Here is a 26,184-nt window from a genome sequence, read left to right on the forward strand (position 1 = left end):
GAGGGGCGGGTTCGGCGGCGTCGCGACGAGTCCAGAGGGGAGGACTGGGGAAGGGGCGTGGCCAGCAGGCCGGGCCACGGCCACACTCTTCCGGGCTCCTCCAGCTGCGTGCGCATCCTCCTCCCCCCTTCTTTTGTGGTCCGGCCCATTGCGAGGGTGACAGGAAACCCTGTGCAGGGAGCGCCGCCATCTTGGACGTGCCCGAGGAAGACCCTGAGGGAGCCGCAGGAGCGTCGCCGCTGCCACCGCCACTGCCGCCAACGCGTCTGCAGCTTCTCGGCCTGCCCGCTGCCTGCCGGCGCCTCGGCCGACCGCCCCCGCCCCTCTCCTGCTGCGCCCGCCTTCCTCTTCCTCGTCCTGACGCCCCCCTCACTCCCGGAAAGCTGCCCAGCCACCAGCAACCCCCCAGGTAACCCAGGCCTTCCGCAGTGTCCGGGGGGCCGGGGCTTCCTCGCCGCGCTCTCCCCGGGCCGGGGGTGGGGACGACGGCGGGCCCGGGGCGCGGGCGAGGGGCGTCGCAGGGCGGGCCGTGTCAGGCCGCGGCGAGCCCGGGGTCGGCGGTGGGCTCCGCGGCGCGGGGCCTGACAGGAGTCCGTGCGGGGGCGAGGGTGTCCCTACGCGGCGCCCGCCGAAGCACCGGTCCTCCCCGCCCAGTCGAGGGCTCCGAGGCGCGGCGTGGGCAAGGGTGTGTTCGGCCTCGCCTTCCCCGCCTCCTCAGCCGGCCTGGGCCGACTCGCACCTCCCGCGGGCCCCGTCTTCTTGCCGCCGCTCTCGGCGGCCGCCGACCTCCCCCGCCGGGTTTGTCCACGCGGGCCGCGCCGCTCTGCAGCTCAAGAGCCCCGGACGTGGCGTTCCCCGGCCCATAGGCCGCGTCCGGCCCCGAGCACAAAAGGCAGGAGCCCGCAGCCCCGCCGGCCTCTTGGATCGTCTCCGGCGTCCTTGTCGATGTGGGTAGGCTCTCCTGGACTCGGGCTGGGCAGGGGTCTGGGCGTCCTTGCCGGCGAGGTTCTGGTTTGGGTGAAGCCCTGTAAGGTCTGTGACATCCTCTAAGACCCCGATGCTACTAGGTAGCATCTAGAAGTAACGAAAACAAAAAGTTTTGGCCTTTCTAGAATTTAAGAAAAGACGGCGGAAGAAGCGTGTTTCGGTGGTTTGCACTTTACCGTGTGCCAGACACGGATTTAGGTGTCTTCCCACAGCTTCATCTTGTTTCACGTGGCCCTGGGGGGTAAGTAGAGTGTCTCCATCTGCCAAGTGAGGAAACTGAGGCTTGAAGGTGTGATGTGGCTGGTTAATGATGGTACAGGCAAACTCAGGTTAGGACAGGGTTACAGACAGGACCATTTAAAACGTAGCTACAGCTTAATTCCTTTTTTCCTATGTTTGCATTTGGGTAACGGCTGATTACTCCTTTAGAACCCAGAGTTCGTCGTGTAGGCCACTACACTGCCAGTCCTCATTCTCACCACCCCAGAGGAGAGATGGCAAGATTTCCATTTTATATTTGCAGGAGAAGCTGGGGTTCGCAGAGAGCAAGTGCTTTCCTGGTGGTCCCACAGCAAGTGTCAGAGTCCAGATTTGGACTCTTGCAAAGTTTACCGCTCGGTTCCATTACTGTCGGAACTGCCTTTTATTTAGGGGTGGTTTTCGAGGACAAATTTGACCTTGCAATAACCCAGCTCCCACTCGCCCACCCCTCAAGACTTCCCCAAACGTTTCTTCACATTTCTGCCTACACCCATTTACTTGGTCATGCCTTTGAGACATGTAGTGTTTAGGACTTGGGAGGGTTCCCACGCCAGTACTGCCACTTCCTAGTTAAGTGATCTTAAACAAGTTACTTAACTTCTCAGACTAAGTGTCCTTGTCTATTCACGGGATAACTGTACCTACAATTTAGAGTTGTTGTGAAGATTAAATGGGGTTTAAAACCCTTAGCACGTTGCTTGGAATATGGTAAGTGCCCCGTTGTCTCTAACAGTGCCAGGCGTGTAGTGGTGTTTAATATTTGTTGATTGAGAGGAGCATGGCTTTAGAGAGCTGTAGAGTTAGACCCGGGCCTTAATCTTAGCTTTCCCTTTGGTAGTATATGACCATGGGTATATCTCCTCTCTGAGCTGGTTTCCTTATCTGTAAAATGAGTTAGTTTTTAGAATTAGAGATTGCTTATAAAGTAGCTGGCATATAATAGGCACTCAGTAAATGGCAGTTATTGTAAAGAAGTAAAACCTTTAGATATTAATAACCTACAAAATTCCTTGGAATTAAAACTACATTTTAAAAAGATTTTGTTTTTTATATTTCAGGTTACACTTTATAGTTGTTGCATACTTCAACTATGCAACAGAATGTGGAGTGTTTTTACAACTGATTATTATCAGTGTTAAATATCTTTGCATAATCTCAGTAAGATATTGTACAATTACAGGAAACTTTGGGTTAAGACAAATAAGGTATTTTAAAACTAGGGCTATTGAGAGATGTTTCATTTTTTTAAAAAAGCTTGAAACATTTTTATGTGATTAAAAATGCTGGGCATGCCGGAAGTCAGCAGTGCACATATAGAGGTATCAAAGATACTGTTATTTTAAGAAACTATTTTTTCTAGACAATTTTAAACATATACGAAGTAGAGTAGTATATTGAGCCTTCATACAGCCAGTGTCATCAGTGATCAGTCTCCTTTCATCTATATACACCTGTACCTGTCCACCAGATTATTTTTTGTTGTTGTTGTTTTGATTTTTATTGGGGTATAGTTGATTTACAGTGTTGTGTTAGTTTCCTCTGTACAGCGAAGTGAATCATTTATACATATACATACATCCACTCTTTTTTAGATTCTTTTCCATCTACCAAATTATTTTGAAGGAAATCTCAGACATCATTTCATCAGTAAATTTTTCACTTATTGCTAATCCTTTTAACTCTAACAGTAAGTGCAGGGTTTTAGTTTTGTTTTGTTTTCCTCCTAAGTACTTTCCTTCTGTGGACAGAGGTACAATAGTAAAGTACTTTACTTCTTATTCACAGCATGCTGTCATAATTAGGTGGAAAATTTTGTCTTTCTCGTGATACATAGAGAAATCCATTATTTTCTTATCGCATTATTAATTCATATAAAAGTGTGACTTTAAATATCTTGTCAAAAGTGAGGTGATTTTTAAAGTGCGTCTCAGAAATGAGCGGGTTATTTTCAGAGGTTGCATTAGTGTTGAGGAAAGGAAATTGAGCATACATTTTGATTAGTTTAGTAGATTAACTCCCAAAGTTTTGTGTCCACTTAAGTGACAAATTAAGTAGCATTCCACTTTAGTGGGCTTGTGAGCACACCAAAATGCTTCTCTTCTTGAGTTCCGTGAAGGGGGGGAGCCATATATATATAATTACTGTATTGTCAAAGCCTAGCATGAGGCTTTGTGCTTAGTAGATAATTTAAAAATATTTTTATATTGGAATCACAAACACAGTTTATCCTGGCTCAGGTGTTTTTAACTGTTTTTCATGTTAAAAAAAAAACCACTTTAACAATAAGGATAAGAATTTAAATCACCTGGAATATTTTTAGTTAGGAGGTTGCTTTTTTCCTGTGTTGTCTTGAATCAGTTACGTAAAAATTACACAGTAACATCTTATGTTCTAAAGAGTGGAATAAAATAGCTGTGTAACAGTTGTGAAAGGATTAGTCAGACAAGTGCATAAGTTAACACAGCAAGGAGTCAAACCATAAGAAAATGAAAAAATACCCTCCGTTATTGTGGTGTTTTTTGTTTGTGTGTTTGGTTTTTTTTGTTTTTTTTTTGTCTGCGCCCCAGGGCTTGTGGGATCTTAGTACCCCAACTAGGGATTGAACCTGGGCCCTCGGCTGTGAAAACACAGAGTCCTAACCACTGGACTGCCAGGGAATTCTCCTTATGTTTGTTTTTTGAGTCTAGTCACGAGTCACTTCATATGTTCCCCATATTATTGGTAAATGTGGAAGTAATGTTGGAAGTATTCTGACTGGGATTTCTTGTTTGTTTGTTCTTGTTTTGTATTAGAATTATATATAAAAATGCTTAAAGAATATTTGTCTTTTTTTCTCTACTTTTAATATTTTAGAATATTACTAACGAATATACTACATGCTTATAGTGTCCTCACAGGGATGTATAAAGAAAGTTAATAATTTTCCCCTTTTTTCTCTCTCAACCTGTGTATTAATTTTTCACAACTTGGTATGTATCCTTCCATAGTATATGCATATAGGATTGAGTGTGTATGTGTTTAAAAATGGAATATGCTATCTCATAAAACTCTGCAGCATGCTCTTTTTCACTTAAAATCATGGATATATTTCCAGGTTAATACTTATATCTAAATGGTTTTTAAACTAGGTTTATATTATTTCATAGTACAGATGTACTTTAGTCATTGCCCTGTTGACGAGCGTGTAGATTGTTTCCAGTTTTTTGCTGTGAAAATGCTGCATTAAATGCACTTGCATTTGTAAATTATGGACTGATGCTTTTGTTTCTGTAGACTACTACTACTTTTTTTAAAATAAATTTATTTATTTTTATTTTTGGCTGCGTTGGGTCTTCGTTGCTGTGCGTGGGCTTTCTCTAGTTGCGGTGAGCGGGGGCTACTCTTTGTTGCAGTGCGCGGGCTACTCTTTGTTGCAGCGCGCGGGCTTCTCATTGTCGTGGCTTCTCTTGTTGTGGAGCACGGACTCTAGGCGAGCAAGTTTCAGTAGTTGTGGCATGTGGGCTCAGTAGCTGTGGCCTGCAGGCTCTAGAGCTCAGGCTCAGTAGTTGTGGTGCATGGGCTTTGTTGCTCCGCGGAATGTGGGATCTTCCCGGGCCAGGGCTCGAACCTGTTTCCCTTGCATTGGCAGGCACATTCTTAACCACTGCACCAAGAGGGAAGCCCTGTAGACTACTTCTAAGTGGGTTTCTTGGCCAAAGGGTGATTTGGGTTGTTTTTAAGATATTAAAATATACTGATTACTTCCCCAAAATACTGTGGCACTTCAGATTCCCACAAGCAGAGTATATGAAAGTGCCTACCTTCACATCTGTATCTGCACATTTCAAAACTAGTCATTTATATGTATAGTTTTATTTGGTAAGGTGTCTGATTCAGTATATGGAGACTATGTGATACTGTTTTGGCCCAATAATGATTAGTGTTTAATGTGCATTTAGTAACTATTTAGATCTATATGTATTGGCCTGGAAATAGATCCATGATATTGTTAAGTGAAAAAAAGCATGCTGCAGAGTTTCATTCAATAGTATACCCCATTTAAAATATATTTCTCACCTTAACAGTGGTATATGTTTCATGTTCACAAGATGAGGTTGAGAAATCCTTTGTTACAGCATCATTAGGCAAAGTTAATATTTAAATGGGGCTACAGAACAATTATTAGTGTTTAATATGCATTTAGTAAACATTCTTCTTGACAATCAGGAAGTTTAGGACTAAATTTTACATGGACTGATAGTAAAACTATTACCTTAACTTTGAGTATTAATTAATCTCCATCTTTCTCTGGTTTTGATTTTTTGCTTTTATTTTATCAACCTACATATATATGTTTTTAATGAGCTACTTTAGATAGAGAAAATCATGTTCTTTGGAGTCAGGTTTGGGTTCAGGTTCCAACTCTGCTATTTGCTAACTTTGTAAACCAACCAAATCAGTGAATTGCCCCAAACCTCAATTCCTTCAGTTTTTACGTGGACATAATGGTAATGATTCTGCAGAGTTGTAAGACGAGTAAGAATTATACAAGACAGTATAGGGAAAAGTAGTGCACATCCTCACATGGTTTACTCTCAACAAATGTTAGTTCCCTTCAGAAACGTTTTTGTAAGTAGATATAATATGAATCGTTGTTACTAGTATTATCATTTATCCATATCTACAAATCCTGATCATAGTGCATCCTCTGAATGTAGTTATTTAATAACGCTTATTCAGAATATTAAGTTAGAACCAAGTGAGTGAACTGAGAAAGATTTGTGTCCCAAAGTACCGCTGTAGGGTTTTATGGTGCATCTCAACCGTGGAGGAGGCCAAATAATATAGTGATTAAGAGAGGGTTCTCTGTAGTCAGAACAGTTGTAGGTTCAGCATAGACTTGACCACTTAGCTCTGTGACGTGAGCATATTACCTGTTGAGTCTTACCTGTGAAATGAGGATAGTAGTCACCGTTTTATATAAAGGTAGTAGTGAGGATTAAATGAAATAGCATGTAAAGTATTCAGCACATTGCCTGGCATATGTTAAGTGCCCAATAAATGGTAACTATAACAATTGTGCTTGTTATTAGTTTACAAATTGTTCATCACATATTTAATGACTTCTTGTCTGCTTCTTGTCTTTAAGAAAATGGTGTTAAAGGAGATCTTATTTATATGTGAATTTTATTCCAATGATTTTTGTAAAACATGTAAGAAGGTGCATTTTAATCACACCAGTCACACATTTGCTGTGCACAAATTACGGGATGTTACCAAGATTTTAAAATTAGTGGATATTACAGTGTTGAGTGGGCTCATGTTTTCAGAGTGTTTGAACTAGACCAACATTTCTTGCTCTCCCAGTTCGACATTTTTTTTTCTCACTTTTTGAGTTCTCAAAGTAAGTAAAGCAGAAGCACACTTAAGTAATAGGGGAAAAACTTTTTTCTCCCTTCCAAAGCTAGTTAAAAATATATTCCTCATCTTAACATTGGTATGTTTCATGTTCAAGAAATTAGGTTGAGGAATCCTTAGTTAAAGCAGTATTAAGCATAGTTAATAGTTAAAAGGTGCCGCTTGAACATGGTTCTGCTGCAAATATGTAGTTTTGAGTGAACGCTATCAATAAACTATGGGAGTCTATTTAAACCTAAGTAGTATCTTACCTTAGAATAATAAAAAGAGGACTTGTTGTGTTAGTGGCTACAGTGCTAGATATTTTTGCTTTCCTATCTACTGAAATTAGTACGTTTGAGTAGTTCTCCTTTAACTCTGCTTTTAGGGTTTTTATTGTAATTTTTAAGAAACTTGACCAGAAAGTTGTGTAGTGAGGTGGAGACAGGGTGCGGGTATTGAGTCTGAAATAGGGATCATTCTCTTCTATTTGGAAATAGTTTATACTAATTAATGCTTGGAAATTTTTAAAAAATTCAAAATTAGTCATCTCAGTAGATATTTAATTAATTAATGCTTGTGTGATAATTAGCAAGTACACAAATTAGTACAACTAGAATTGGTTTATTATTTCATGATTAGCCTTTAGAGCATTTCAAGTAGAAACTGGGATTGTTAGAGGCCATAGTTTTAACATAATAAAATGAAGGGAAGCAAAGTATGTACAGCTACAACGTTCAGTTAGAAGAGAAAAAAGAAATAGGAAAATCAGAAGAGGGAGAGCTTGAGAGTAACAGTAATTTAAAGGTGACTAATTACCTTCCCCCAAGTTTGAATGGGGAAAAAGAAGTTAAAAGAGGAGTTAAAAATGAATTAGATGAGAAGAACCTGAGAGAAATGCAACCCAAGAAGAAATTAATAACCTTTAAATATCATTTTTATTGTGAGAGATTATTTTTTTCCTTATCTTTAGGATCTGGTTTAGAGAATGTAGTAAATAAATACAGACCAGTTTGAGCCTCAGGACCAAGATCACTCTTGTTCCTGGAAAAAGGGAATCAAATTAGTATGTTCAGAATCAGAGTTACTTTAACTAGAAACTCTTTCCTGAAAGAACTGGTTAAGGGCGTTTTCTGTGATGTGACTGATTATAAATGTGTTACATCATGTCCCACTTTTGTTGAATGTAGTTCATACAGCTCAGTGGGAAGACTATATTGTGTGAAATGGTTATCTAATTACTGTAATTGACAACTTCCTCTTCCCTGGTAGCAATAATTCACTTATTCTAAATATGTACTTTTTCTACAGGTTAAATTTTATTAGTTACTTAGAAATTTTATTTGAAATATGACATACAGTAAGGTGTTAATTTCAGTAAAATGAGTTTCCCCAATCATATTAAATGTCTGGCTTGTGTATGCGACAGTTGGCCAAAACAGTAAAATCCAGATTAAAAAAATACTGGAAATAAATTTTTTTAAAAATAGGGTTAAACCTTCATATTTATAAAGAATTTTTATCTTAAGCTGAAAATTGCTTTTTGGCTACACCGTGTGGCTTGTGGGATCTTAGTTCCCCAACCAGGGATCGAATCCCTACCCTTGGCAGTGAAAGCGTGCAGTCCTAACCACTGGACCACCAGGGAATTCCCTGAAAACTGCTTTGAGAATAAATTTTTTTCTTTCAGTTTTATTGGGGAATAAAATTTATTGTAAGTTATTACCAGTATTAGAATTCACCTCTTATTTCTCTAGCACCTAGCACAGTGTCTGACACATTCAAGGCATTTATTTGAATAAATTGGAGAGGTTTTTTTTAAGTTACTAAGCGTAGAAGAGAAATTAGAATTCTTTAGGGTAAGTCTTCTCTGTTGGTAAGAAATGGGCTGTGATCTTTAAGAATATCTTCTAATAAATAAACTTCCAAATTTTACAACCAAAATATTCCATTATTTCTCTTAGCTCTTAGAATAATATATAGCAGGCATTTGGCATATTGTTAATCTTCAAATCCTATATTAGGTTGAGCTGTGTGAAATTGTCAATAATTGACTTTTTTTTTTAATCTATAAGAACAACAGTTTCATGTGGTTCTAATTCTGACATTTATTTGGTTTAGAAATAATATTACTCTTTCTTTGGATGCTGTGCTAATTGATAATTTCAGGTAGAATAAAAAGGTTATTTTGTGTTTATAAGTTGGTGGTTACTTTTTATAACATTCTACTGGAAAATCAAAGAGTTCCAAACAAATAGGTCATCAGTATTCACTTGATCAGTTAACAGGGATGGGGACCTTAATAGGGGAGGAGGACTGTTTATAATGATGATACTATTTAACTTAAATTTATAAAGATTTTCTTGTTTGAAATTTCTCAGAGTAGCATTTCTTATTGGGTATTTCCTAAAGTGAAATATTGGAATTGTTTTTGTATATGTTCTTATATTTCTGGGGATAATACATAAGAATGTTAAAGCAGTGTTCATCTAAATGAATTTGTGCATTTGATCATTTTGGGAAATGCAGTTTTGCTCTGATATTGTAACCAACATTTTGTTTATAATCACTGTGCTTTATTTTATATATCTTTAAAGGATACACAGCTTAGGTGACTTGTATATACTTTTTTTCTGAAGTAACACAGTTTTCTTTGTTTTTAGTGCCACAATGGCAACTGCACCATACAACTACTCTTACATCTTTAAATATATTATTATTGGTAAGTTTATTTAACTTATACTCTTGTTCTCCAAAGAAGGTTAAAATGCAAAATATTTATATGCTAATACTTAATATAGTACTCCAGAACAAGTGAAGGATTTTCTTTCTCACTGCAAAATTAAAGCTCCTTTGATAAGGTTTATTTTTGCACCAATGATGTACCTTTTGCTTTGTGACCCTGGGTACTTCTGTAGTACAAAGCTGGGTACCTTTGAAGTGATGTTGGTTTTTCTTGAGGGCTACCTGAAAGTTTGTTAATACTGGGAATGAGATTTATTTCGTAGGAGTGCTGATCCATTCCAGAAATATCATGAAAGCTCTCAGAGCCCCCTGGATTCCAACAGTTGATAAAGATTCAGAATAATTGTGTAAGATACATAAAATATAATGGTGGGTTTTCTCTTAATAAGTTTTGAGATTTAGCTCAAATTAAGACAGTGCTGTTTATCCAGATACAGTTGTAAGAGCACAGTTGAAAGTATACATATTTTTCTGTTAATTCATATTAGAACAGTTTGGTTTAATGTTGAGCTTATGTGACTATATTGTAATGCTTCCTTCATCAAAGGTTAAATTGCTGTTAGTACAGTTAGAGATGATATCTCTTCTGTTATGATTTTCATGTGATGTACATTCTTTTGTGGAATTCTACAAGAAATATGAGATAAGATGGGATGTAGTGAATCAAGCTTCCAAAACTTATTATTTCTACTTGTTTTATGCTGCCCTTTTGGTCACTCCTAGGAGTTTCTGGCTTTTTTGCATGGGTTAAGGGAAAAAAACAATTAAAAAAAGTTGAAATAGTTCAAAGTAAAAAATACTATTACAACAGTTTCTCTGTTAAAAAGCTTTTGCCAGCTGGTGTCTATTTATTAACATAATTCATAACCAAATTCTGTCACTGGTGAAGGTTGGGAATAGTCAGTTTATATATCACAGTGAAAACTGACCTTTAGGATCTTTTGAACTCATTATAAATTATGGAAATAAAACTTTTTTAAGTGCCCCAGAAGTTTGTGATGCGATATGGTAAAAGGGGTATAGCAGTCATTGAAGAGTTATAAAATTATAATTACCACTTGAAACTTTTTTTTTAAACAGGGGACATGGGAGTAGGAAAATCTTGCTTGCTTCATCAATTTACAGAAAAAAAGTGTAAGTTCAATATATAAGATAAAACATTAGTAAATTCTTTATTGTCACTTTCCTACCTTTTAAAAAGTGTCATTTGCAGTGTACTCTATGCAATTCAATATAACCTTTCCCTATATATGCACTTTTGTCTTTAGGAAGTGACTTTTTTTTTTTTTAATAGGTGCAGACAAAATGAAATACACCTGTATGTATAGAGTGTTGACTTTTTATGCCATAAATAACTTGATTGACTTGTTTAGATTTTTTTGATGATATAAACTTAAATTTTAAAAATGTATACTATAAAAAACAAAAAAATATTATAGTGTCAAATTTAAGCAATCTTTTTCTTGTTCTCTGACTTTCCATTATAGAAATTATCTTAATGGGGGGAATTTGCTCATATATCATTTGCTAATAACTAAATAATAATAGATTGGAAATATTTAAGATGGAATTCTTTCTACATTCATGACTGGTTGATTAAGATTCAAAGTGTACTACTCTATCTTGGGTGGTAGGGGAAGGGGGCATTTTATTTTATGTAACTGATAGGGTAAATGTAGTTGAAATTGTTTCCAGTAGTTGAAATCATTGCTGTGGCATTTTTTGGCTTAATGTAACATTTTATGAAGTGTCCAGCAGTCTGTGTGTACTGTAGAAGAGAATAATAGTGGGTTTAGGTTTTCAGTGGCCTAATTATAAGGAAAGGACTAATAAAATTGTTCTATTGGATTAGACATATATAACTTGACAATATATAATTATAAATATATATTAAACATGGTGACTTTCTTTGAGATATTGATAACATTTTACAAGATATATATTTGTTTGACCAAAAACTAGAGTCCTAAAACCATTGATTAATTTGTTATATGTAAGAATTGTCAGAAGGCTAAATAGTATAATGTTGGTATTATGAAGAGTTTATTAAAATCTTTATTTTTCATTAGCAGATTCTTTTAGTCCAAAGGTCAGCAAACAGTAACCTGTGGGCCAAATCCAGTCACTGGCTGTTTTTAGAAATAAAGTTTTATTGGAATGCAACCATGCCCATTTTACGTATTGTCTATGGCTGCTCTTGTGCTTCAGCAGAGTGCAGTCCTTGTGACAGAGATATTTTGGCCTACAGAACTTAAAGTATTTATTATTTGGTTCTTTTTTTTTTTGGCCGCACAGCACAGCATATGGGATCTTCCCTGGCATGTAGGATCTTCTCCGACCAGGGATCGAACCCTCACCCCCTGCAGTGGAAGCACGGAGTCTTAACCGGTGGACTTCCAGGGAAGTCCTATTATTTGGTTCTTTACAGAAGTTTGCTGACCCTTGTTCCAATCACATCTCTGTGACTCCTTACTTCTGGGTTTTTGCTAATTTTTTTTTTTTTTTTTTTTTTTAGTGCAAGCTTTAGTCTGTTTATAGCCTACAAGCATTAATAAGTCATTTGATTTACTAGTGGATTATTTGCACACTGGTCTTAATTTGAAGCTTTCTGCAAGTTGGAATGTTATATTTCTTTTCCTCCCTAACAGTTATGGCTGACTGTCCTCATACAATTGGCGTTGAATTTGGTACAAGAATAATTGAAGTTAGTGGCCAAAAAATCAAACTGCAGATTTGGGATACAGCAGGACAGGAGAGGTTTAGGGCTGTCACACGAAGCTACTACAGAGGAGCTGCGGGAGCACTTATGGTGTATGATATCACTAGGTAAGAGATTAATCATTTTCAACCTTCATACTTGAAAAAAGAAATCTATTTTAGGCAGTGTGGTTTCTTTTTTTTATTGATTTAGGCATTCTATAGTTTGTAATTGCTTGTCTGTAAATGAGCGTATTTGGGTTTTATGGATTTTTCTCTGAATTGCTGTGTGTAAGACTTGATACAACTTGTTGATTTCCCTTTCTGAAAGTGGGTATGACTGAAGAAAAACTTTAGGAGATGCCGGTAGAGCGAGTGAAAGAATACAATTCTGAAAAGCGGTATCAGTTGAATTATTTGAGGTGAAATAATATTTTACACCAAATATTTTCACTTCAGTAGAAAGCAAGCAGATCTTGAGGAGTTACTCTGTTCGGCCTCTAGTTATTTATTTTTGGCTGCATTGGGTCTTCGTTGCTGCGCACGGGCTTTCTCTAGTTGCGGTGAGCGGGGGCTACTCTTCGTTGCGGTGCGTGGGCTTCTCATTGCAGAGGCTTCTCTTCTTGCGGAGCACGGGCTCTAGGCGTGTGGGCTTCAGTAGTTGTGGCGCACGGGCTTAGTTGCTCTGCGGCATGTGGGTCTTCCCGGACCAGAGATCGAATCCGTGTTCCCTGCGTTGGCAGGCGGATTCTTAACCACTGTGCCACCAGGGAAGTCCCCACACCTTTTCAAAATAAGGTCAAGGAAGGAATTAAGTAGTTTTGCTAACCCACCATGGTAGATTATAAAACGTTCTCATACTTGCATCTGAAGTATTTTATTGTTTATTTACTTAAATTCTTTTTTGTCCTAAAATGGATTGAAGTAGCTCATGATACTTCATGTAGCAAGATTAAATTTATTTCAACTCTGTTTCTGGAAACTGAAAGCAATTGATACAAACTAACAAAACTGGATCCTAAATGTTTGACTTTGGAATACTGTGCCACTTCATTAAACTCTGTGCTGTTTATCTACTGTAAGCTAGAAAATGAACTGGATCACCTTTCATGTTAATGCAAAGTGCCAGTCTAAATCAGTGTGACTCTTGTCTCACTTTTTGGGGCGATAGGAATTGGTGAGTGGGACCAAGTGATAGACTTTCAAGTTATTTCCTTTTGGGAAATGCTTTACACTGTTTCCTCTTGAAGAGTCACAATGCACATTAGCCTATTATAGGACCTTGAGAAGTTCTGTAGTGTAAAGGAACTCTTTAAGTTTGTTTAATTTGGTGTTTTGTAAGGTTATTTTACTGAGGAACACCCTTTGGAAAATGCTGCCTTAGAATAAAAATAGTGGATGATTATAATTATAGTGCTTGAAGTTTTACTAAATTCTAGAATTGGGTGGTCTCAGGGCAAAACAGAGTGAAACAGCCTTAATGCTCTTCACTAGAGCCAGACAATTGGTAAATAGTTTTGTGGGAAGACTGTTAAAGAACCTGGCCATCTGTACAGAAATCCTTTTATGAGGGATGCATTCCTGAAGACTTTGCATAATTGAAAACTGCATTCATTATTATTATTTTTAAAAATTTATTTTATTTATTTATTTTTGGTTGTGTTGGGTCTTCGTTGGTGCACGTGGGCTTTCTCTAGTTGCGGTGAGCGGGGGCTACTCTTCATTGCGGTGTGCAGGCTTCTCTTCGTGGTGGCTTCTCTTTTTGCAGAGCATGGGCTCTAGGGGCATGGGCTTCAGTAGTTGTGGTGCACGGGGGATCTTCCTGGACCAGGGCTCGAACCTGTGTCCCCTGTGTTGGCAGGAGGATTCTTAACCCGCTGTGCCACTAGGGAAACCCTGCATTCATTATTAATAAAATTTAAATATGGTGATGTGTGCTTAAGTGTATCTATTTATAGTGTTTTAGTTTGTTTTGCTTTTTCTATGTGTTCTTTTTTTAATTCCAGCCTATTGAGATACAGTCAACGTAGAAGATTGTATAAGTTTAAGATCATTTGATACGTGTATATATTTTGCTTTTAAACATACCTTTTAAGCATAGTAACTACTTTTGAGAAAATTTGTGTCTATTCAAGTCATCAAAAGTACTTTGCTGGAAACAGCCCAAATGCCCATCATCTGACAAATGGATAAACAAATGTGGTATATCCATATAGTGGAATATAATTCAGCCATTAAAAGGAAGAAAACATTGATACATACGATAAAGTGGATGAACCTAGAAAACATTTTACTAAGTGAAAGAAGCCAGATACATACAGTCACATGTTGTATGATTCCATTTATATGAAATATCTGGAATAGGCCAATTCATAAAGACAGAAAGTAGATTGCCAGGGGATGAGGAGTAAGTGCTAGTGGGTACAGAGTTTCTTTTTAGGGGTGATGAAATGTTCTAGAATTAGAGTGATGATCATGCCACAAATTTGTGAATATATTAAAAACCACTACATTGTATACTTTAACAGGATGAGCTTTGTGGTATGTTTGTTATATCCCAATAAAACTGTTACTGAAAAAAAATAGTACTTCAGGTTTTAGACAGGTACTTTTTCTTGGTAAAGTGATACTTCATAGTAACATTGATGTGGCAGCCATGACACTGATTTTTTTCTCTTTTTTTTTTTTCTATTATTAATCATTGACATTTTGCAAACTTAAAAGTCTCTGCTTTAGTAATACTTTTTATTCTTAGCATTAACACTTTTTTTAAAATTTATTTATTTTTGGCTGCGTTGGGTGTTCGTTGCTGCATGTGGACTTTCTCTAGTTGCGGCAAGCGGGGGCTACTCTTCATTGCAGCGCGCGGGCGTCTCATTGAGGTGGCTTCTCTTGTTGCAGAGCACGGGCTCTAGGCGCGTGGGCTTCAGTAGTTGCCGCACATAGGCTCAGTAGTTGTGGCTTATGGGCTCTAGAGCACAGGCTCAGTAGTTGTGGCACATAGGCTTAGTTGCTCCGCGGCATGTGGGATCTTCCCAGACCAGGGCTCGAACCCGTGTCCCCTGCACTGGCAGGCAGATTCTTAACCACTGCACCACCAGGCAAGTCCATTAGCATTAACTCTTGATTGTCACAGGGTACTTGCCTAAATTGACATCATAGTTTATCATGGTTGTTTGGCTATATGAATTGTTTGATATATCATATCTAACATCACACCAAATTTAGGGATCTTTTAGCACCTTTTTTTTTTTTTTTTAGCAGTAGTAACACCAGTTAATGCATATTTGGGTCAATATATAGAGAGATAGTATATCTATAGATTTGAAAGTATGTTGGTGAATTTTAAATTAGTAATGAGACAGTTAGCAAAAGCATTAGCAGAAGCTATGGTACATGTAAATAATTCAGTTTATGTGATCTTTTTACTACTTACAAAGGATGTGTAGATTTTTCTGTTTACCAAAGTGTTGGCAGTTTGTAATTCACTCTTGCTGCCAGCTTTGACATTTTAAAATTGTTCTAAATCAGTATAAATATTTTTGGACTTGTGTTGTATAAAGTTTTGTGCACAAAGCAAGATAGATGTGTTGGGTAAAAGCAAGGTATGCTAGTACTACAAGTATTAAAGAGTGATAAGGCTTGTGCTTTTTTTAAAAAAAATTATTTATTTATTTTTGGCTGCATTGGGTGTTCGTTGCTGCACGCGGGCTTTCTCTAGTTGCGGCGAGCAGGGGCTACTTTTAGTTGCGGCCCGCAGGCTTCTCATTGCGGTGGCTTCTCTTGTTGTGGAGCACAGGCTCTAGGCGTGTGGGCTTCAGTAGTTGTGGCACGTGGGCTTCATTAGTTGTGGCTCGCAGGCTCTAGAGTGCAGGCTCAGTAGTTGTGGCCCATGGGCTTAGTTGCTCTGTGGCATGTGGGATCTTCCCGGACCAGGGCTCGAACCTGTGTCCCCTGCATTGGCAGGCACATTGTTAAAACCACTGCGCCACCAGGGAAGTCCCAAGGCTTGTGCTTTTTAAGAATTGTATTTGACCATTGTTTGCTTAGAAAATTTTAAAGCATTGGGAAAAAAGTTTTTATGTGACTTTTTTTTGACATTTAGGTGGTGATTTGTGTATAATGTAATATAGCACAGAAAAAGAGTCTGAGTAAGGAATTCTTTTCAGTTCTCACTGGGAAAGGATTAAATGTTTGGAATATCAGATTTATATGAGCACTGGCAGCTGGAGATCATGGAATATATTCACAAGGCTGAACTCGAAACACTTCAAGGACACAGTGTGTGTACAGGGTTCTACATCTGGCTCAGAAATCATTAAAATCTTTATGGGCTTCTGTTTCCTCACCTGATAAATGAGTAAGATAGATTAATGTTCTGTGAGTCTGTAGAAGTCAGAAATATTTTTAACCTACAAAATTTTTTTAAATTTTGACCTTTTTGGTAAAGTCTAATTAATAGTAATAGTATATACTCTGTATATTATTGTAAATTATTTGGATTTGTTTGTTATCTTAGATCCTACTTGGCTAGTGCAAAGGAGCCTATGAGTTTTTAAACTCTTGGATTAGAGAAAATGGAGAAATAAGGCAGTCTGAATCCCCAGATGATTTAGCTGCTGGTAAATAAGAGTGCAGAGTTAGGATAAACTCACTGTCTGATATACCTGGGGACTTCAGTTTCCAGTCAAATGTATTAAATGTCTTTTTTTTTTTTAAATAAATGTATTTATTTATTTATTTTTGCTGTGTTGGGTCTTCGTTTCTGTGCGAGGGCTTTCTCTAGAAGTTGCGGCAAGCGGGGGCCACTCTTCATCGCGGTGCGCGGGCCTCTTACTATCGCGGCCTTTGTTGTTGCAGAGAACAGGCTCCAGACGCGCAGGCTCAGTAGTTGTGGCTCACGGGCCCAGTTGCTCTGCGGCATGTAGGATCTTCCCAGACCAGGGCTCGAACCCGTGTCCCCTGCATTGGCAGGCAGACTCTCAACCACTGCGCCACCAGGGAAGCCCTTAAATATCTTTTTAAAGCCAATTTTTATGAGTTTAGAATTGTTTTCCATCAGTTTTTTTAAGTTGTTCCTTGCTTGCTTATTGGTCTGTTTATGGATGTTCTTCTAAATGTAAAAAATTTACTCCTGACTTGTAAGTAATTAGCAGAGTTGCTGGCTATCGAGTTATTTATTTAAAAATAATAGGTTTTCCTAGATTTTTGAAAAGTATATGTTTGCATTCCACAGTTGTACTTTAGTGTAACAATCTAGTCAAATCAAAAATACTTCTTTAGGATCTGTTGATTAAAGTGTATATTTAAAATATTTGTTGAAGTTCCTTTTTTTCTGTTGAAATGGCATCTATTTGTGGCAGTCACAAATGTAAACTTTAATTTTTGCAGAAGAAGTACATATAATCACTTAAGCAGCTGGTTGACAGATGCAAGGAATCTCACCAATCCAAATACTGTAAGTTAAATGACATCTATTATACAGAAAACTTAAGATCTAAGTTGACCCAGAAAGGAAAGCCATATGCTAAGTGGGCTTTTTTTGTATTTGGGTACTAAGAATGAGAGAATCTTTATTCTGAAATTAATTGAAGTAAAAACGTTTTTTTCAAATATGGATTATGCCAGGTTTTGTGTCTTATACTTGGTTTTTGTTCATGTTTGTGGTTAAAAAAAAAAAAAAGAGTTATGAGTGGGGTGGTGATCTCATGTCAAGTGGAGACTCTGAAATCTTAAACTATCACTTTAATCTGCATTACTTTCATAAAATGTTACCATTAGAGGAAACTAGGCAAAATGTACTAGGGAATCTCTGTATTTCTTACAATTGCATGTAAGTCTCAATAAAATTTCAATTAAAAATAAAAAGAGTTCTGCACGCGTTAAAAAATTAGCCAGTCTGAGAAGATATTTATTTATTGAGATTTTCATAGCCACCATGCTAGACTCTGCAATATACAAAAATGAATGTGGGTCCTTAGCCCATAAAAGGTTATAGGCTAGCAGGGAGATTACCTGTGGGTATACAGATAACTATACTGAAAAGCAGAGTGGAATATGGGTTAGAAATAGAGTTATTGGTGTAGTGCTTGGTGGTGGTGGTGAGGACCCAGTATGAGCAGTGCCATCTGGAGAAACCAGCTTTACAGAGGAGGTGTTGTTTGAGCTGGGACTTGAGGGGTAAAAAGGTTTCAGTAGATTCTGTTGAGGGTATTCCAGAAACAAGTGAGGAAAAGCACAGATCTGTGACTGACTCTGAGCTTTTTGAGAGTAAGGCCTGTGTCTCACTTAGCTTTGTACCCCAGCACCTGGCAGTGGCCTGGTTTAGTAAATATGTAATCAGTGGTAAGATTGGCTTTCATCAGGGAACAGCAATTTAATTATATTGATAGTCAGTTAACATGGTTTGCCTGTTATGCCAGGGACTGTGTCTGGAACTTTCCATTATCACATTAAACCCTCTGTAGGTATACATACAAATCTATAGATGAATGTTCATCAGCAGCTTTATTTGCAATAACCAAAAACTGGAAACAACCTAGATGGCCATCAACAGGTAAATGGTGAAACAATCTGGTACGTCCATACTATGGAATACTCCCCAGCCATACAAAGGAATGAACTGTAGATAAATGCAGCACATTAGATAGATCTCGGGCATTGTGCTGAATGAAAAAAAGTCAGTCTCAAAAGATGACATACTGTATGATTCCACTTATATAAAACATTCTCAAAAAGACAAAATTATTGAGATGGAGAACAGATTTGTGGTTGTCGGGTTAGCGATGGGCGTGAAAGGTGTTAGTGTGAGTTGACTATAAAGAGGGCAGCACAAAGCAGTTTCTTTGAAGTGATGGAACAGTTCTGTATCCTGATGGTGATGACACAAATCTATACCTGCAATAAAATTGCATAGAACTATACACACTCCAGAACCTGTAAAACTGGTGAAATCTGAGTAAGGACTCTAGATTGTACCAATGTCAGTTTTCCTCGTTTTGAGAGTGTACAGTAAGTATGTAAGATGCTACTATTGGGGAAGCTTGGTGAAGGGTATATACGACCCCTCTACTCTTCTGTAAGCTTTTGTGGTTCTATAGTTATGTTCAGGTATTGGTAAAATATTAAAAACAGCAAGAAAACAACTTATTGTACAGGGTCCTTAGAGGAGTGTAATAAAAAAATTAGCCGTGTCCTTCCTGCCTCATTTATGCCTCTTAAAATCTTACCGGATCTTTAGAGAAAAGAAAATCTCTTAAGGTCCAGTGCAAATGTTACGTTTCTGTAACGTTGCCTTTGACTTCTGTGTGGAAGTTAAATACTTTCTTATTTTGTTGGTGGTATATTTTGTACCTCTGTCTTGTTAGCATGCCACTTTATGCCTCCCCTTTCACGATGATGGGAAGCATTTTGGAAATTCTTAAGGAATGGAGAGCAGGCAGTGTTTCCATTAAGCAAACATTTCTTGCTTAGAGCACCTGTGTTGTAATGGCCCTGTACTACTAAGCCATCGTGACTTGACCAACTTTGATTTTTTTTAAAAAATTGATTTCCTTTTTTAAGTGTTATTGCCTTATTCTTTAGAAGACTAGTGGACTGTTCTCTCTTCAGTGGGCGCTTGTCCACACCGATTGAAGGAGGCTCACTTGCTGAAGGTTTACATTTGGGTCAGAATGGTTATAGTTCATGGACACCATTTTCTGAAAGTAGGACAGCCAGGGCCTGAAATTTCACATGAAAAGAAGTTAATGGTGGAAATCTCTTTTAGTTGAAACCGTCCATTTCTAAAGTATCTGCATCTGGATTACCACATCTGTTCTGAAGGGGAAAAGCGGGGGTGGGGGGAGTTGCCAGTTGGTGTCAAAAAATACATAGGTAGAGACAGTTTATCCCCGGCTCATTCCAGTAAAGGCCGAAGCCCTGTTTCCCAAGGCTGCACACGTTTTTCTTAGAGCTTTTCAGAGCAGCCTTTAACTTCAGCCTAACTCCACTTGTATAAATGACTCCAGAGTGGATATAGATGTATAATATTTTGCCTTGAATTTGAACCCACTGCATATATGTCCTCCCGCCCCCATTGCCCCCTATCATGGATACACAGTCATTTGTTATCAGTTGCTACAAACTTAGTCCAGCCTAGGGATAGTGTAGGGGAGGACAGTATTTGATGGTCACAGTTTGGGTTTTCTACCTGACTTCTAATGTCCGCCTACCACTGACTCACTGAGTGACCTTTGACAAGTCCTTATTTGAGTATTAATTTCCTTACTTGTAGCCTGAGAAGTTGAACTAGTAGTTTTAAAGTTTTTTGAGGGTCCCAGGAACTTTTGAAAATCTGATGAAAGCCACAAACCTTCTCTTCCAGGGAATGTCCTTGTTTACAGCATTTTGTGCTTAATTTCAGTATATTCACAGATACCCTGGAGCTTGTCCATGGACCCCTAGTAGTCTTACTCAGATAAATCATAATCTTTGGCCTAGACCAGATATATTTCAGGCACACAAAAACAAAACACGACTGTTTTGTTTTTAAATGGCTTGAGAGCTGAGACTGGTTTTTACTTGTTTATAGGGTTGTTAAACAAAAAAAAAAAAGTCAAAGAAGTATGTGCAAAGCGACCACAAACCTGAAATATATATTTTTGCCATTCACAGAAAGTTTGTCAACCCCTGGCCTAGGTAATTGCTGACATCCCTCTTCATACTGATACCTTCATGATTCTGTAGTTCTGTGTGGTGGATAATTGCTAGTATTTCGTTTCCTTTTTAGACCCACTTGTTTTTTCTTCAAGATTTTTAGATTTCAGAATTTTCATGTTTGATTTAAATGGTTTCTTTTGTTTTAAGATGTCTGTCTTTTGGTCACAAACTAGGTAATAATTCTCATAGGAAACAAAGCAGATTTGGAGGCACAGAGAGATGTTACATATGAAGAAGCCAAACAGTTTGCTGAAGAAAATGGTGGGTTTCTTTTAAGACTTTTAATGGCTTTTTTGGGTCACACATGGGAGAATTTCTAGGGATAGGTGGGATTTTGACAATGCAGATTATTTGACAGTTTTTTAAAAAAATGCAAACTGCTCAAATCTAAGAATGAGGAAATAACAAAATGTGTTTCTATTTGAGGGCAGTAGAGTTATTTAACGACAAATGTAAAGATTCCCTCCATCTCAAAAAAACTCATATAGTCTTTCATAAAATACTATAGAAGGAGTACTGAAAGCTGTTGGGAAACTTTTATTCAGATGTTACTGAAGAGAGTGTCCTTGTGAAAGTTAATTTGAAATATCCTTCATAGTCTGAATTTTATTTTTAGGCTTATTGTTCCTTGAAGCAAGTGCAAAAACGTAAGTATGGCTAAAATTAGTAGATCATTTTTAATTACATTCAAATTTCTCAAAGTAGAACCATATATAAAAAAATGTATAATGTATATACATGTAATGTATAATATATAAATGTGTAATGCTTATGGCAGGGAAAACAGTCAGCAAACATCCCTTTGCTTCCTGTTTCACATTTCAAAATAATGTTTTTTGTTAACTTTCCCTAAAATATTATACCTTGCTTATACCTGTTGGTAAGCCAGGTTAATAAATGAAATTGTGTTAACATTTCAGAAGTGTTTGACTTTTACAACCAAGGTTGAATTTGGCATCTTGGACTCAAGGTTGGTCAACCTGTTGATTTAATGCTTCTTCTTATAGTAAAAAGCATGACTTAAGGAAATATTCAATGTCTAAGAATAATCAGAAGCATAATTAACATTTTCTAATTGTTATTCCATGTTCATTATTGAACCCCAGGACTGCTGTCATAGTTCTTCATTTATTAAGCCAAAAATTCCTTGCAGTGGTGAGAAGCTAGCCCCTTTTTGTTTAGCCTCATCTGTACTGTTATTCCTAAGGGAGATGAAGTCAAGTGTGAACATGGCTAAGCATGATAAGAACAGTGCAGTTCATGCTTGGCTAATCAGACCATACAAATCCTGGAATACTGTTCTGCATATGTTTGGAGATAACTTCATTTCTGTTTGGAATACTCTCTATAATGGCCTGTCTTAATTATTGTTATATATTAATATTTAGCATTTTAATGATTAGAGCACATAGTTTCAAATAGGGTTTGTAGAAAGAGCTGTTAGTATTGTTTATATGCTTTCCACAGAAAATATTTTCCCATGTTGTTCTCTTAGCTCAGTCTTCTGGTAGTCCCTTATTAGATGATAGTGGCTGAGTTGAAGACATCATGCCAGTTGACTAAAGGTTAGCAAAAGGTCAGTGTATAATGTCTTATCTGTCGTAGAAAGCTGTGGCTCGCCAATAAAGTTGTCGATTGCCTCTTAGGGGAGAGAACGTAGAAGATGCTTTCCTTGAGGCTGCCAAGAAAATCTATCAGAACATTCAGGATGGAAGCTTGGATCTGAATGCTGCTGAGTCTGGTGTACAACACAAACCTTCAGCCCCACAGGGAGGCCGGCTAACCAGTGAACCCCAACCCCAGAGAGAAGGCTGTGGCTGCTAGTGACCTCTTTGCCGTGGCTCTCGTTTGACCTTTCACCTCTGTCTGTTGGAAGCAGTACTTTTTACTTAACTGCCTCATTGTCTTCTGTACATCCTACTGGGTTTAATTAAAAAGAAAAAAGAAAAAACAACTCTGTTGTAAAAACAGTTTAACACAATACTAAACTGCTAAACACCTAGATGTAATCAGGTTATCAAAGGCAAGTAGAGTAATAAATCTCTTCTGCATGGTAAATCTAGACTTTTTTTCCCCCTTGATTGTCCTCATGATAGGTATGTCACCAATACATGATTTAAACTGAGCACTGATGCTGGACTTGAGTTTTACCCCTCCCTCTTTTTGGCAAGGCTTTGTCTCATTGTACGGTTTAATTTGATGATATCTTAAGCCTTTCTTCCCATTTTTAACTGTTCAGGTATGTCTGTTATAACCCATAAGTTTATTGCTGTGAAATGACTTCTGATAATAGAGAAGGGGTCCTTTAAAGCCTTTTGTTTTTGTCGGATAAATTCCCTGTTGTGTGGGTGGCATTTTTCTTGAGGCGGTTTGCTTCTGTCTTAGCCTTGCACAGGGAAAATATCCATTTATCTTTTCTCTTGTGCTTAATTAATAGCTGTATCTTTTTTTTTTTTTTTTACACCATTTTATCTTTTTCTCTTTAGCAGAAAGTAAATATGTATAAAATTTGAAGGAACCGAACTAACAATACATTCTGTGTATATTATTTTAATGAAGAAAATAAATTGATTACTGGCTTTGGAACAGTATAAAATACCAGTTTGTACAGTATGACCTATATGTGACTATGTTACTCCCTTCCATTTCACATAAGGAAATAGACACAACTGCAGTTCACAGGATATACTGGCTCCACCCTTTGGTGCTGGCAGTGTTTGGGGACATTATGCTGGAAGGAGCTCCTGGCGTGAGAGGATTAACACTAGTAGATTCTGTTCCATCTTTGCACTGTGGCTTACCTGCTGATTTTCTTAACTGTTCTTGTGCAATCAATAATGTGCTAACCTGCTTTTCTCTTTTTGTAAACGTTTTGCATTACAGGCTGCATTTCTTGCCTTACTGTATAGAAAAAGAAAAAAGGCTGGGTTTATTATTGCACATTTTAAGCTTTTATACCTGTATCTTCTTGGAATGGTGAGATTCTGAACCAGACAGCCAGAACTGCAGGTCTGCTGTTAAGGGATTTTAAATTGTGCATTTTTAACACTACAGTGAAATAATCTAAGATATCCCTTGTGTTCTTAGTATGAGGGGCTATTTTATGTCATGTTGGCATAAATTGTTTTGTAAAGGGGAAAGTGTTTCTAACGGTGTTCCAATATTTGTGCTGATACAAAAAGTAAGTTATTACTTTGCACTAGGTGGTTTGGCCACTGACAGAATACTGTATTGCAAGGGAAACAATCTTTTATTTCTTTAGAAAACAAACTTATGTTTTACCAAGTTCTTCTGTTGATTGATTTCTAATTGAGTTTATGGTTCAGGGTGGGAATTGAGAAGTTATTTGAAGTAGGATAGGTAAACCTCAGTATATTATATACAACGCACTCTCAGCTCAACTGTTGTGTTTAAAATAGACATTTTAAATCCCTATTTACAGACACGTAAAAAATACAGCTTTCTGGGTTGTAAACATGTGGTAGTACCAGAGTATTATATAGTCAGTGTTAAATAAAAGCCAAAACTGGAATGTGCAGAAAATAGGATTTGGTTAATTTGTGGACTCACCTTTCTGTCTTTAACTTTTTAAAAAACAAGATACCTGGAGTAGATCAGTGTATTCTGTTAAAGGCTTAACAGTGATCCATTTTGCTTACACTGTTGCATCACAAGGGACTTGCCCAGGGACCATGACCTGCTGGTGTGTGTATATATTTACAAAAACAAAACAAACAAACCACCCATTGGGATATAAGGTAGCAATCACAAACTAAAGACTGCGGCTTGTTTAGGTGCAATACCCTGATTTCCCAAAGTTAGTTACAGTGGGTCTTAATTGTTTTTGTGACAGGAGTTATTCAGACTGCTGTACTCTTCATTTGATGTAACAAAATGCTATTAATCTAAATATTTGTAAATAAAGTACCTGTATCTAGATTAAATTAAAATTGTTTGCATTATTTTCTGAATTATAACAGGATTTCATATTTTCTTCAGGCAAACAGTTATTTGGCATAAGTTGCCAGTTTTTATTGCAGAATTGTCCTTTTTTGTTTAAAAAGAGAAGTCTACATAAGTAGCGTATCAATCCACATCACCCAGTAATTGAGCTACAGTCTTATCCTTGTGTTCAGATCACACTTGCTGTGCTTTTCAACCTTTTTCAGTGTGAGATCAGCACATTTGGTGGCTGATAGTGTTTTCCCTTGACTGTACTTGGGGCCAAATTCTGTCATTTGCATGTGAAATCCCCTATAATAAACTTGGGTGCTCAAAAATAGAGAAGCAAATTGTCATATTGTAATATCTGTGTGCCAGACACTGGGCAAGTACACTTTGGAGAGAATGAAATTCTTTTAATTTTTAATCCATGGAGAGCTTACTACTTGCGTGGTCACCTGCTTTTCTGGGTTACTCGTTGCCCTTGCACCTATGAGGCCCTCCTGATTAGTAATTGGTGCTCAGTACTCTATGCGCTAGACATTCCAGTATGATGTTCAAGTATTTTTCATGGACAATAAAGTGTTTGATGCAGTAACTTTGATTTTTTTTTTTTTTTTGGCGGGGGTGGGGGCGTTGGTGGTGTTTTCATAATACTAGTTAGAGGTAGTAAAGTTTCTTTGGAAAGATGTCTTGGAACTGGGTGTTTGTTTGGCTTTACACATTAATTACCTCACCTCTAATTCCAGAAGACTATAGTTTTGGGAACTTTTTTGCCCACACATGTTTTAAGTGTTCTCTTTTCTTAAAAATGTGTGGCTCAATTCACTCCCCTTAACAGAAGACCAAATGATTCCTGTTCATGTGGGAATATAGAGAGGGTTCATGTGGCAGTTTAGGAAGAAAATATTTTACCCTCATTCAGCACATGGACAGACCAGGAAACTGCGTCCTTGAAGGATTTCAGTAATTTGTGGATATGCCAGGATTTTAAGCATTTTGCGAAGACTTGTGAAAATGAAACAATATGACTACCAAATCAGTTTTATTTTGGAAGTAGATGTTTTCTAGAACTTAATGTGTGTTAATAAATTTTATGCCATTTTCATTGTCTTTAATCGTATTTATACCATATCTTTTTTTTTTCTTTTGGCCGTGCCACGTGGCATGAGGGATCTTAGTTCCCCCACCAGGGATCAGACCTGTGCGACCCCCTGCAGTGGAAGCGTGGAGTCTTAACCACTGGACCACCAGCGAAGTCCCTATCCCATATCTCTATATCTTAATGGTCCAGCTCTAGCCAAACAACTTTTTAGGAATATAAACCTCAGTAGGTGGTGAGAGATTACTCACCGTGCTATACACAACATGATATATAATACCTGTTACGGTTCAAAAGCTGTATAGGGGCCTAGAAGAGTCCTTGGGGATATTTTAAAACAAACAGTCTGAACACAATTTGAATTTACCACTGGG

At 37.8% G+C, this 26,184-nt stretch overlaps 1 protein-coding gene across 1 annotated transcript; it reads left to right on the forward strand.

The window, feature by feature from the left end:
- Positions 1–134: 134 nt before the first annotated feature.
- On the forward strand, positions 135–25,821 carry RAB14 (RAB14, member RAS oncogene family). The gene is made up of 8 exons (XM_068551898.1): positions 135–409; positions 9,288–9,346; positions 10,450–10,503; positions 12,018–12,195; positions 17,458–17,524; positions 20,940–21,027; positions 21,383–21,413; positions 22,413–25,821. The coding sequence occupies exons 2-8, from the start codon at positions 9,295–9,297 to the stop codon at positions 22,588–22,590; spliced, it is 648 nt and encodes a 215-aa protein (XP_068407999.1). The 5' UTR covers positions 135–409; positions 9,288–9,294; the 3' UTR covers positions 22,591–25,821.
- Positions 25,822–26,184: the final 363 nt, after the last annotated feature.

This window comes from Eschrichtius robustus, chromosome 10 (genome assembly GCF_028021215.1).
Source record: "Eschrichtius robustus isolate mEscRob2 chromosome 10, mEscRob2.pri, whole genome shotgun sequence".
NCBI lineage: Eukaryota > Metazoa > Chordata > Mammalia > Artiodactyla > Eschrichtiidae > Eschrichtius > Eschrichtius robustus.

What these genes read in the sequence shown, in the direction of transcription:
- RAB14 (XM_068551898.1), top strand. Translation starts at nt 9,295, where the DNA reads ATGGCAACTGCACCATACAACTACTCTTACATCTTTAAATATATTATT. An exon ending in ACAGTTTGCTGAAGAAAATG is followed by an intron (nt 21,028 to 21,382) that starts GTGGGTTTCTTT and finishes TTTTATTTTTAG; the next exon opens with GCTTATTGTTCCTTGAAGCA. An exon ending in CTTGAAGCAAGTGCAAAAAC is followed by an intron (nt 21,414 to 22,412) that starts GTAAGTATGGCT and finishes ATTGCCTCTTAG; the next exon opens with GGGAGAGAACGTAGAAGATG.